Source organism: Anoplolepis gracilipes, chromosome 8 (assembly GCF_047496725.1).
Source record: "Anoplolepis gracilipes chromosome 8, ASM4749672v1, whole genome shotgun sequence".
In the NCBI taxonomy this organism is placed as follows: domain Eukaryota; kingdom Metazoa; phylum Arthropoda; class Insecta; order Hymenoptera; family Formicidae; genus Anoplolepis; species Anoplolepis gracilipes.
In genome coordinates this window covers 1,417,265-1,431,209 of record NC_132977.1, presented here as the reverse complement: position 1 = coordinate 1,431,209, position 13,945 = coordinate 1,417,265, and the positions used below count along the sequence as shown (strand labels likewise).

General features: G+C 28.3%; 1 protein-coding gene across 1 annotated transcript in view; it reads right to left on the bottom strand.

The window, feature by feature from the left end:
* The window catches only part of Mcu (mitochondrial calcium uniporter), a 52,265-nt gene that overhangs the window by 32,654 nt on the left and 5,666 nt on the right, over positions 1-13,945 (bottom strand). The window contains exon 2 of the mRNA XM_072897241.1: positions 878-1,061. Coding sequence (XP_072753342.1) covers positions 878-1,061 — 184 coding nt within the window. The remainder of the gene's footprint in view (positions 1-877; positions 1,062-13,945) is intronic.

Sequence of the window (13,945 nt, the reverse complement as noted above, 5' to 3'; positions counted from 1 at the left end):
TAATATAAAAGCAACATTTAAACGGCCTAGTGTGTTCACTATAACTGGCGCAATTATCGATCTATTTTAAAATTAGCAGTAATATAATTGTAAATACGAAGAATTGTCACAAAGCTTTTAGCGTAAATTAAATCTTACAGCCACTGCAGACTAGGCTGTAAAATGTATACTGTGAGCTTTGTGCACAGTGTGACGGAAAAGCGATTTTCTCGCAGATAGAGATGCTTTCTCCTTGGACTTAGAGTAGATCATTATACGGAATTGTTTCACGTCTGTTTCAAAGAACTCACTTTATTCTCTTGTTTCACAAAGCTGAGAATTCGCGGATGTTTCATGAAAGGCTCTTAACCGATACGTAACTACATCATATATTCCCTTTAACCTTTATGCTCGATAACGCGGAATGTGCCGATTAAATGTTTCAGTTATATGATAAAAACACTATTTGCATATCGTACCGCAAAAAATTGATACGTAAAACGTGTGACATCAAAAACTTTGAAATCTCCATATATGTATTTGCAAACATAAATTCGTGTATTGTGCAAATAGATTTGGAAGCAATTTACATACGTCAAAAATAAAAAAAATATAGTATCGATTATTTAAATTTTAGTAAGAGTAATTTCAATTTTTCTTTCAAAAATTTTCGAGGAATATATTTATAAATTTTTCTTATGACGATAAATTTTGAAGTTTCCTATTTTTACGTTAAACATATTTTAAAATTTATATTAAAACTTTGTAGTGGTATCCTGTATGGATGTTGCAGATGTAGCGCAATATAGAGAAAAAAAATTATATTATAAAATTTTTATTAAATATATTCCGCCCATTTACTTTTACTTCAAGATAGGATATAACTTTTTTAACTTACCCGAACTTTCAATATCTATTTTTTCCGCTGACGTAGCTCTCAATGTTCTCTTCGCTTCTTTTTCCGTGGCTTTAGGCTCTTTTAGTTGCTTCATCAGAAGCGGATTTAACCTCGGCGAGTAGGAACTGGCCGATAGAGAAAGACTTCTTTGAGAAATGTGCCACCATCGTCTGCACCACGTTTCCTGAAACGCCCAATAACAATTTCCGTTGTTAATTATGTAATATTTCCTTATATAATATTTACTTTTATGAGTAAATATAAATATGGCGAGTGTAAAGAACTTACAATTAAAGTTTAATAAAATCATTATATAATAATACATAGGTTGAGCGTAGCTTTCGATTATTCCGTTTAGCGAAGCCTATAATCAAGTTTATTGTCATTTCATGGTCTCTCAATATGGTTCAACTATAATTCATCGATTATCCAATAAACCATAATAATAATTTATAGATAAACATAAATATAAAAATATACATTAACAAGGCCGATGGTTTGTTTTAATCTGATTAAAATATTCAATGCATAACGTTTATTGACTCTCGAAAAAGCTATTAACTACACTTACAAAAGTATTTAAAATATATTAGAGAAAGATTTTTTTAATATAATAAATTATTTCATATCATTGTTGCGGCATATTGAAAAAGTATCAAATATGTGATATGTAAATCATATTATATGTATATATTAAAAATTTTGATTTTTTGTAGATAAATCTTTTGTAAAAGTTTTATAAAATAATATTTTTACCTTATGATGCATTATTTCATGTTTTGTATAAATTTTTATGTAAATATTCGAAAATATATCAGCAGAGATGTCTCTGAGATATCTCAGTTCAGAAAGCACGCATAATATTCACTTCAGAATATAGAAATGTAATATTGAATGATAAAACTCTTGTACCAAATACACAAAGGGGTTTAATGTAAAAATGTAGATACGGTAGAAAAATATTGTAAATTCTCGACATTTCAACGGTAGCAACTTTGCGTTTAACATTTTTTTATCGTAAAAATTAAATTTTCAACTTGATTGTTAATATAAACAGCGTATGTGTGTTGCGTGGCAATAAATGTTTCCGTTACTGGATTTAACGAAATCGGATAAAATGAAGAGGATTCAAACTCTCAGGGGAATGTATCCTATTTCGATAACGTTGCATCGGTTCTCTAAGAGAGAGAACGATCGTTATTTTTAGATACACGTAGATGTGAAAAAGTTGACTTCAAGAGAAAACGAGAAAGAAATAAATAATACACAAGAATTCATTCCAGGGCACAAATCAAAGCCCATTTCTTTTTAAATTTTATCGCAAAACAGTCTTTGGAGTTTACTTTATCGTGAAGCTATCTACAAAGTTATAATTATGTCTATAATGAAAGATCAAAAGTAACAAATATATTTTGAAATATATAAAAATATATAAAAATAGACGTATCAAATAATTAAACAAAACGTTAATTTGCTTTGTTTTCTTTTGGTTCCTGTTATTTTTTTCACAATAATGAGATCTATATATATATATGAAGTTATTTAATAAAACCAACAAAATAATGTTGTGGAAGAAATTTCTGTATATTAAGCTTTATATATATTTTTATTTATATATTATATGTATATTAGCTTTATATATATTATATATATATATATATATATATATATATAAAGCTAATATGTAATATATAAATAAAAATATATAAAGCTCAATGTACAGCAATTTCTTCCAACACATTATTTTGTTGGTTTCATTAAATAACTTCTCCACGCGAATCGTGAGCGGACTGTAATGCCCTGTAATCCTACGTGTATAGAATTAAAGGCTTTGATGTAAGTGAATTTCTGAAAAAATGACCCAGAATATTTTGAAAAATGCGAGAAAATTCTGAAAAAAAAAAAAACGAAATATATATATATCTCGAGTATAATTAATTACTTTAACTTCGAAAGCGTTCAAATCCTAAGGTTCTTATATCTATCTCGTCAGGTGTTTGCTCTAGTGCCCTAGTTTCTTTATTTCTATCTTCTCTTACTTCCTTCTGATGCGTTTACTTCAACGGTGCGAACTGTCGCCATCGATTCCACTGCGGCATTCGCTGGAATGATATTTGCATCGCGCAGCAAAAGCTATGAAACACAAATGTGTCTGACACGTGGGTTTATATTGATGATATCTATCACTGTGCAGCGTCCATCCTACATCTCAGCCGTAGACATTACTTATGCATTATCAAATGGTATACATTTTTAAATAGATTGCCTTTAAATAGAATACGCGTGTAATATCTATATAATGCGAATTGAGAATTCAATCAATATATTCTGTTGTGTGTACTATTAAAGAAAATCACATCAGGGGACACGCTATCGTTGATTGTTTAATACATATTAAAATATCTTTTCTAATTTCTAATAAAATATTCTTGTAACAATGATTTATGGATTGTTTTGTAAAAAAAACGGAGTCATCGTAATCAAATAAATGAAAAATTTTAGTTAAAACTTAAAATGAAAAATCTATCTCTCTGTTTATTTTGGAATTTAGTTTCTGAAGGTATTATATTTCTTGATTTAGAGAGATATTTGATTCGCTTTCATCTGTTCAAACATGAATAGAGTGTGAATTTTTTAAGGAATAACGCTGCGTATTTATTTTTTCATTAATTTTAAAAGTCTGTACAATGATATATAATTTTTAAAAATTAAATTCATTATATTCATATCCATAATCTTCATAAAACATCCATGACTTCCGTGACTAATGAACTAATGAACCATATGCTTTTAATTTAAGTAGTTTTTAATTATAGTGTACGAGTAGTTATATGAGCATTCAACACGCGCGTACAATGTATTCAAAAGTAATTGTCTAGTTTGGCCATCAGCCAAAGCTAAAATATCCGGAAGATTTCTATGACAATATTTTATTGCTAAGATTTTTTCATCAATTATTTAAGAGAAAAGTTGGAATATATATAGCAAGTTTATTCAAAAATATATTATCTTGTAAAAAAATGTAATCAAATTATAACATAATTATTATATTTTTGTCACAGTATATGTATGTATGTATGTGACAATGAGAAAGATTTGTATAATGTAATTTTTTAACTATGTTATGTTAGTATAAGTATATTATTTGGAATTATAAAAAAAAATATAAGCAAGTGGAAATTATATTAAGATAGAATTTTCATACAAATTTTTAAACAAATTATTATTATAAATATTAAAATATGTGGATTATTTTATATTTTCCGAGTCCGAATAACATCTTATAACACATTTAATATATATTGCAATATGCATGTATCATGTGCAATAAACTTTAGCTCGATATTTGAGCTTTGGGTATAACTTCTTAATTGGCTACCTGCAAAGACTGAATCTCATATATGCAGTTTACTGTACGGACTTTCCTCCTGTTATAACATTTAATTTTCAGATATTAGATATATTTCGGAAAATCATGCCGGTCTGAACGCAATATATTTCGATGGCTCTACGATTCATACATATTCATTCATATTCACAATTATAACTTTCCTTGTTTCATACATTATTAATAGTCGGATTAAGTGAATCTACTCATATAAGAATATTAATTTAAATTTGTAGAAAGTTTTTGAACTTTCATTAAAAGCATAGGTTGACTATCCATATCGAGCAATAAAGTTATTATATTGTCACAAGCTGTTACAGCATGTGCTTCACATCTCGCAGCTTTTAATTAACATTGAGACTACATAATTTGATCCTCTATTTTATCTTTTGAGTCTCATGTTTTATCTAGATTTCGCAATTTTAAACCAACTCATTTTTCACTAATAATAAATAATAAAATATAACATGTAATGAAATAAAGTATAACGAAATGTACGTGTAATATACATTCTTCAATTAACAGATAACTTGCAATTTGTTGTAAAAAATTCGGTCTTTAAAGATATTGCGTTTTTCCTTTATCCATATATGACGTGAAAAATGAACTACCGAAGAGAAACTACAGAGAGATGTGATATTAAAATAAAAAAATCTAGAGCGAAGCTTTTTTATTGTGATACGGTGAATATAACCCGTACAATAACCCGTAGGAAAATCAATTATAAAGGAAATTATTGGGAAAGAAATTATCATCCTCCTTTTTTTGGATATTAATGTTTTTACCGATAATAAAGAGAATAGAATCTTTTTACACACTATTAGCTTTTTTTATTGGAATTTCAATGCAATGTTAAATAAAATGTCAAACAGTGTATTTATATATAAATATACTAGATATTATATATTTATATTAAGATAATATAATTTTAGTAAAAAACGCCTTTTATAGTTTAATATGGAGATAATTTTTGCCCATATACGAGCCAAGGTAAGTGTTTCACACGGTGTTTCATTATTTTGTCGTACACCCGTTTACAGAGCCGATAAGCCCTTTCGGTCAACATCGTTCCAACCACCATTACACGGCCTGAAAACATTTTCCGCGCCCTACGTTGAAGTAGAACTGGACGCTGGAAAGGATCGATGGAATGCTGGTGTGGTGAAGTCAAGTGCACGTTTCAAACTCTTCGTATTAATCCATCCAACTTGTAACCCTTCCGTTTATAGATGCTTGTGAAAATGCATGCTAGCGTGCACACACACACACACACACACACACACATATCTATGTATCGCGTCGATTAGCTTTCACCCTTATATTCGTACCACAAAGCATATTCGTGCCTAGTAGGGCGAAAATGTACATTGATTCTATTATACTCGCAGAGAATATTATTTTGGATTTCGTAAACAAACTAAACTGCATGCCTCCAATGCATATATCGATACAGTAACATTTATATGTTCAATTTTTCGCGTAATTTATACGTAATTTATCTGAAACAGGTAAATGAACGTTTAACATTCTCTGAATTTAGGAAACGTTTTCTAATAACAAGGAACGTGAAGATCTGCTGATCGAGCAGCGCTTTCATCGTATTGCCTCAAGCCTCAACGGGATGTCGACAAAGCTTCGACAATGAGTTGAAATTAACATCGTTAAACTATCTTAGTTGTTAAGAGTTTAATCGATTGATATTAAATACTAGATAAAATGACACGTAGTTATATCATATAACATTGCATAATTATCGAAAAATTTTTAATTCTTACATCTGGTGTCATATCTAGTCATATCATATTAGAATTAAATATTCTTTTCATAGTGAAATTTTCAAACAGTTTTATAACGCAGCTAATGTATGATATACGTATGTATATATTTCGCGAAAAAATATATAAGATTACGCAGCTTTTTTTCGAGATTAACGAGATATCTGATACATTATAAATATCTAAAATACATGTTTTATATGTATGATTTGCCTAGATGTATGCCGATATAATGCTATCAATTTTAAAATCAATAGATAAAAAATGTTCGCTGGAAATTCGGAACGATTAAATAACATATTCGTTATTTATTATATTTTCGTATGAAAATATTTTCCCGTTTTCCGACTTATCGTACCTATCGCGATCTTTGAATAAATTTCAGAGTGCATTCAGTCACATCAACGAAATGCATATATTATATTTTTTAGAAAAACTTGTATGTTATGACGAATGCAATTTAATCCGGTAAAAAGTAGTTGTATGAAAATACATAACAATCCATAAATTCGTTTTTCGTTTATAAAATATGTATAACTTTAAAAATTAATGTAAAATAGCTTACACAATAGAATAATAGATTGTTCACATAGAAACATCAGCCATCACATTACATCATATAACATTTGTATATGAAAGTGTTGCATGTTGACAAATAATTATAATTTATAATGTTGTCGAGATATAAGCTGCAATTGCAAAATTAACTAAACAAAAATATATAATGAAATAAACATGCTAATGCGCAAAGGATAACATAATGAAGCATTTGAAAGAGGATTGCTTTCATCGTGAGAGAACATAATCCGCGATACAAGAGATTTGAATTATGATCCTCTAACGCTTGTAGCAAACACGTTGAATAATGTGCCTGGTTCACGCAGATGTGTCCTTTAGCAGTGACAATTTATCTCTATATCAATTTATATCTCCTTTGTTATATTTTTCTCTATTTTCTTCTCTTTGATAAATATTTTGTAGTGCTGTTTGACATTGATACGCTCGCAAACCATACGATTAAAAACATTTTACATTAGTCAACGAAATAAAAATAAATAAATAAAAAAACAATATGACAAAAATTATTAATATATATATGCGAGCGTACGTGTCTAACATATAAATTTATATCTAATTTACACTAATTCAGTGAAATTTATATGTCTCATGTATCAAATAAAAAAAAGATACTTATAACTCGTAGCAAAATCAATGCTTGTTTGATTCAAATGTTTTATTGATATAATATGAGTCAAATACATAAATATATTCAAATATACATCAAAATAAAAATGTCCAAATAATATAAAATATTTGTATTTTTTACATGCTTAACTACTTGTTGTAATTTTATTATGCGACTAAAGATAATAATTACAATCTCTTCCATAAATTTGAAGTATGTTGAGTCACTCGATATGACTCTATAGTTTATTTATCTGGAAATTCAAATGTAAATCCCCAGGAAAATTGGAATCTCTATTAAAAAAATAGACCGCAATATACTTCGAGTTTCGCACAACTCGATTATCACTCTTCACGGTTCGTACCTTTCTTTGGCTAGAATATTGTTCGAAGTAACACTCTATCAATGGAGAAACTCTTGTCAATGTATATCTGATACGCCAATGAAAGGACATACATCAATAAGAATCAATAGAATGATGAATTTACAATATTTGTCAGTAATTGTACTCACGGCTGGCTGCAAATTGGGTCATCACAGAATGCTACCGGTACTGTTGGATTTGAACGAATAGCTTTCAATATTGCAGAGGCATCATTTCATCCCATTACAATTCTCGTTTATCTTTCATTTATTACAAATAAATTAAGCTATTTGTTATCCTTTTAATGCGAAATGTTCATCAAGCAAGATGTATTTTGAGCATTCTATGTAATTATTTAATATGTTTTTATTCCGCTTTGTATGCCAATAACATTAGCGACTAATGTCTTCTTTAACTCGTAAAGCTTATTAGTGAATTTTACTGTATTACGTTAATTCTTCTTTTTAATACATATGATTTAAATTATTTTGATCTGCATTTATTGAAAGTCAAAACTGTACAAATACTAATCAGAGAATTGTGATAAATATTAATAATGTAAATGTATGAAGAGAGAAAGAATATATTGCGATGATGCGTATGTGTTTTGTACTTGACAAATTAGATTTACTAAAAATGCGCAAGTACAACTTTTAATTTTAATTTCTAAATTATTTCTTAATTTATTGCGCAAAAATATTAATTTAAGTGATCAATAAACTTTATATCTGTGAAAATATAGCAAAGAATAACGATTATCGTTAAAACAAAAATCATAAACTCAACCAATAAATTGACCGGATGTATAAGTATTTATAAAAATATATATATATTCATACAGTAAGTGGCTTTTTTTATAACAATTGCTACAAGCTTCTTTAGAGGGTAACTAGGGTAAACTAGGGTATGATGGCCATAGGCTGTCATTTTTCTAATAATCGCTACATAATGCGCTTTTTTAGTCATTAATCGATATTTACAATATCGATTATTTTTGATAATGATTAAAAAAGCGCACCATGTAGCGATTAATAAAAGAAAATATACAGCCTATGGCCATCATACACTATCAATAGGAGAAAAGTGTCTGGTATTTATAACTATAATTGTATAGTAAATTAATTATATTGCTATCTTTCTCATTTTTATAGTTATTATTGCTATAATGTTAATAAAAATAACCATATACCTATAGTTGTTATATAATTATGGTGGTTATTATCATATTTATAGTATCTGTTATTATATCTTACCATGTATAAATCACAAGAATGATACAATCATATATATGGTTGCATGAACATATAAAAAGGCTATGATAATAATAACACAGTTAGTTATTAGTTAACTATAATTCGCATTGTTAATATCACTATAAAAATATTGTTGCTTGCAAAAATAACTTCAATTATAGTTAAATTGTGGTAAATGCAACCATTTATTTCTCTTATTGTCAGTGTACCCTATAGTTTACCCTAATAATTGGTTAACACGCGCGGTATTTCCTATCGCATTTTATATAATAATTATTACTATTTATTATATATTACTATTATGTGTGTGTGTGTGTGTGTGTGTGTGTATATATGATCGAATGTTCTAATAAACTATGTAATCTCAATTCTGTATTGTCTTACTGTTACTATTGCTAAATTCATAGTCACTATTGAATCAAGTTTATTGAGCAAAATATATTATTCGACTACTTGCTTTTAATGAATACTAACTTTTATGATCTTCGCTTGAAACAGATACACGTGCAAAATTGGAACATTTACTGCAGCACAAAATATACTCGATATTATTTTTATAGATATTTTATTTGACGTTAGAATTATTTTCTACAATTGAATGAAATTAATTATATGCCCAATAATTTAAAAAGGTTCCATTTCCATAAAAAAAAAAGTGATAAAAACCCATGAAGCGTGTTCGAATTTCGAGATTTATATTGTTGCACTTTCTCCGGGCGTTTGATTGGCGTTCAATCGACGTTGAAAAGTGAATGTTAATTTATTGACAGTTTCTTGACAGTATATATGAATGCCTGGGTAAATTGTTAGAAGAGCCGGAAGAGGATAAAACGGAAAATGTTTTATGAGACAATTTTTTTCTTCTATGAGAAAGTAAAAGGGGCGAAAAAGAACCAATGGTTATACGTGAATATCCGTGAAATAATTCCTAGTCTTATAAAATATTCTGTAGATCCATGATATATGATTAACGGCAAATAAGTTAACTCATGAGAGATTTGCTTTGTTTATGATGAAGAGTACATTATGCATAAGAGTATTATGCAGCAAACAATGGTGGGTAAAATAATTTCCTTTACTCGATTATGAGCATAAAAACATTTTTGTAAAAAAAGCTAGTTTTAATCGCGAAATTTGCATATTGGTTTAATTTACATAACTGCTTTGAAAAATATTATTTTATAGTGATCAAATTAGTTTTATAACAGCAAAATTTTTACGATTGTTTTAACCATTATTAAAATTGTAATAAAGAAACCAAACTTTAATTTTTCGATACAACTGTTTTCCTATAGTTAAATATTAATTTAATTGCTGTTCGTTTTTTACCACATACTGCACATTCAAATAAAGCCGACGTCGTAGACAGATCTTAGGTCTTGTAGTACATGATATATGATCTCCGACTACAGCAGATTTAAAATTTCAATTATCCAGTAGGAAATAAATCTCATAGCACCGAGCTTCAATCTCGGAAATTACTGCGGCTGCTTTCGTGTCTGTAGCGTTTTAGAATTTGCAGCAAGATATTCTATGCAATACATCGCAAACGAGTTTTATCATTATCGTCGAAATAAATGATGTAATATGCTAGGGAGAAATAAAAAAATCTCGATAAAATATTTGTGCACTCGAGCGCATGCTAATAGACACGAAAGATTATTGTACACTTTATCATTGCTAATTACAGTTTGCGACGTGGAAAAAAATGTCTAGGATCCGCTTAACAGCGTGAAAACAACAACAATTATCTTCGTTGATAGAACCGGTTGAGGCGGAGGGAGAGCGCAGTGGAACAGATCGATGTCCATGGCGCCTGCCGCAGCCTCCGCAGTCTGGAATCCCTTGGATAGCAACCATTAAAATTTAACTTGTAAATTGGTGAGGTCGCCAATTTTCGCACTCCGGTTGCGCTTGGTTGCTTTTGATTTGGTTACTTTTCATTCAATAGACCGCGCACCTAACATTTCTCATTAATTATCCAACCAACTATTACCTTGCATGTCGATGAGCAGTATTGTTAGATTCAATAGAGGTATAACAATCTTCTTACAATGGCTGCACCTAGTAATTTTATTTCAATATAGAGGATAGTCTACTAAGTCTGATTAATCGTTCAACATATAGTTTATAACTACTTTTCATAAGCGATAGATTTGCTATGCTATGCTAAATTTGGATACCACAGAATGGAACTATATTAAGTGTTAGAAATTGATAAAGTTTTATTGAGATTAACCATGATATCATGCTTTTATAGCTATTGATTAATTAATTTTACGAAGTTCAAGTAGAGAAGATTAATGCTCACACAATATAATGCAGCTTTACAAAACATTATTCAAGTAACTTTAATTATCGTTTAAGAGAAATGGATCTAACCGTAGTTAAGCAATAAGAAATTGCAAAAACAAACGACAAGATTAATATTTAATTAATTTAAGTGTTGCAAATTTGCGAAATTGTTTTAGCTGCTGGCTGCTTCACAAATACTCGTTTAAATATTGAAAAAAAGAAAAAGAATTTTTTTACGGCTTACTCAAAGCTTTATTTTCGTGATGCAGTTGTCAGAACGTATCTCTGTTTCTCACGCAATGCAACATTCAATATTTATTGACAGTGAAGTGAGGCTTTCCTGGCCCTGTCTGGGAATAACAATGCATAGCTAATTTTACTGACGTAATTTATAGATTTAGCAATCAACATTGTTTATTAAAACTACTAGATGTGTGAAAAACGAAGCTGACAAGCAATAAATATCTTGATCGACATGATTAATTAAGAATAATTACGTTCTATATTTGAAATAAAAGTTAAAAAAAGGTATGTTAATCTGTTAATCTAAATATACTCTCTGTTAAATATGCTATCTGTAATATCTTAAATATTTTTAAACATGTTATCTAACAATGCAACGCATTTATAATTATAGCAATTATTAAATCAGTATTATTACAGTTTTGACTTTCAATAAATCCGCATAAAAAATAATTTACATCGTCCGTATTGAAAAAATAATTAACATGATGGAGTAAAATTCACTGATGAGCTTTACGAGTTAAATAAGACATTAGTCACTGTCGGAATACAAAGCTGAATGAATAATAAGATGGTACAATTTAGATTGGCTTGCAACCCATATGTGTGGAACAATGACAGGCGATAAATTAAATATATTCTGCTTTATTCCAAATTACTTTAGGCAGTCTAATAATATTATTTAAACTAACAGAATAAGCAATTCTTGTACGTAATCTATGTAATCTTCATGATATACTACTACTGCTGCTCGCGTAATTTCTTTCGTCTATATATTTTTCGATTAAAATCGTCAATATTTAACTCAAATTAGATTAGATTCACGTTCTTGTTTGTAATAATATTTGTGTTCACCTATAAAATCAGTTTTAATAAAATTAATTTTAATAAATTTTATATTTGAATAATAATTTTAATAAATTAATTTATAAAATAATGAAAGAGAAAAAAGGAATTCAAGAAACATTATTATACGTATTTTATGTGACTGAAAATTATTTTTGTTCAATATATAATTTAGTAGCATTATTTTGTTCTTTAATAAATATAATGTAGAAGCCACATTTTAAATATTCCGAAGCATACAAACCTACTTGGCAAAGCGGCTAAATAAAGTTTGCCAAGAAATGTGTACTTTCATATTTCCAGCACTGCAATGCTACAAAATATATATCATAAGGATACAATTCCTTTATTGAAACTTCTTGCCGACATAAAATATAATGAAAGTAAAACTTCTACAGCGTGCAGTCTTTGATATAATTTCTTAGAACTTACGATACTTATTTAATGTCGTTAGATTGATAGGGCACTTATTTAGAGCAATCGCCTGTTTTTAAAAAAAGCTCTGCGATGAAATACTACTTAAATAGAGTTTGTGAAAAATATAGATAAAATACATCGTGAGATAAGAAACGTGCAGAGAACGTACTTATATAAATTGTGGACACGTAAACTCTATGGAACAGCAGAGTAAAGTAAAGGCTATTACATGTGCGCTCCAATGTGAAACTTCAACAAACACTGTATGTGGAAAAGTGTGACATGCAATATCGTCTGAAAATAAACTTTTCATTGGAACAAAATGTTTGTGATACTTATCTTTATTGAAATGGATATATTCGACAGTTATAACAATAAGTATTCGCCTAAAAATTGTTTCTAAATATAAAAAATATTTTATTAAAATATCATGAAAAATATTTTAGATATTTTAATGTCAAGTTAAAATTATTTATTTTTATTTTAAGATAAATAAAAATAATCTGTCATTTCAAATATATATACAAATTTAATAATTCCTCCTATCTATTTTATAATATTTTTATAATATTCAGTATTCAGTCTTTATGAAAATCATTATTGTTCCTAAATAAAAGATGCATAATTTTTTTGAGGTGATATCTCACCTATATTATGTAATAAATGACAAAATAATCGAATTGATATTGTGAATCCCTGACCGAAAGAAATTTCTATCTTTCTCCCTCTTATAATTTAAGAAAATTTTAAAAATATTTAGAAAAAGATCTAAAATTCTTTTTTCAATTTCTTCCTGCGCTTTCAATCTAACTTTTAAAATATGCTCGCTTGGATATCTTAGAAACTTAAAGGTGATGGTATGATAAAAATCGGAACTTTACGATTCCCAATTAACTGTAGTTTTCGTCACATAATGTAGGTTAATGAGACTCCGCCGTAACTTTCCATAATTTAAATGTAAAAATATATAGTTATTAAATCAATCCTTATTATAAAACTATCGTTCCATATTTATTTTTTTGAGGAAGCAATTAATCTTTGCGTATAACCTAGAAATTTTTGATTAATGTTTTACGATTTAATAAAAATAAAAAAAAAAAAAAAAGAAAGAAAAAATAATAGTTTCGCAATAACTGGAATATAGTTTTAATATAGTTGAAATACGAAGACAATTTTTCAAGTTTGGTTTTAACGTTACCGAAAATAAATTCGAGTTCACTCTATAGATTGCAAACCAATAATTCATGTCAAAACTTAACGACTCATGAATTGTTTTCTATATATATTATAAAAGTTGTGCG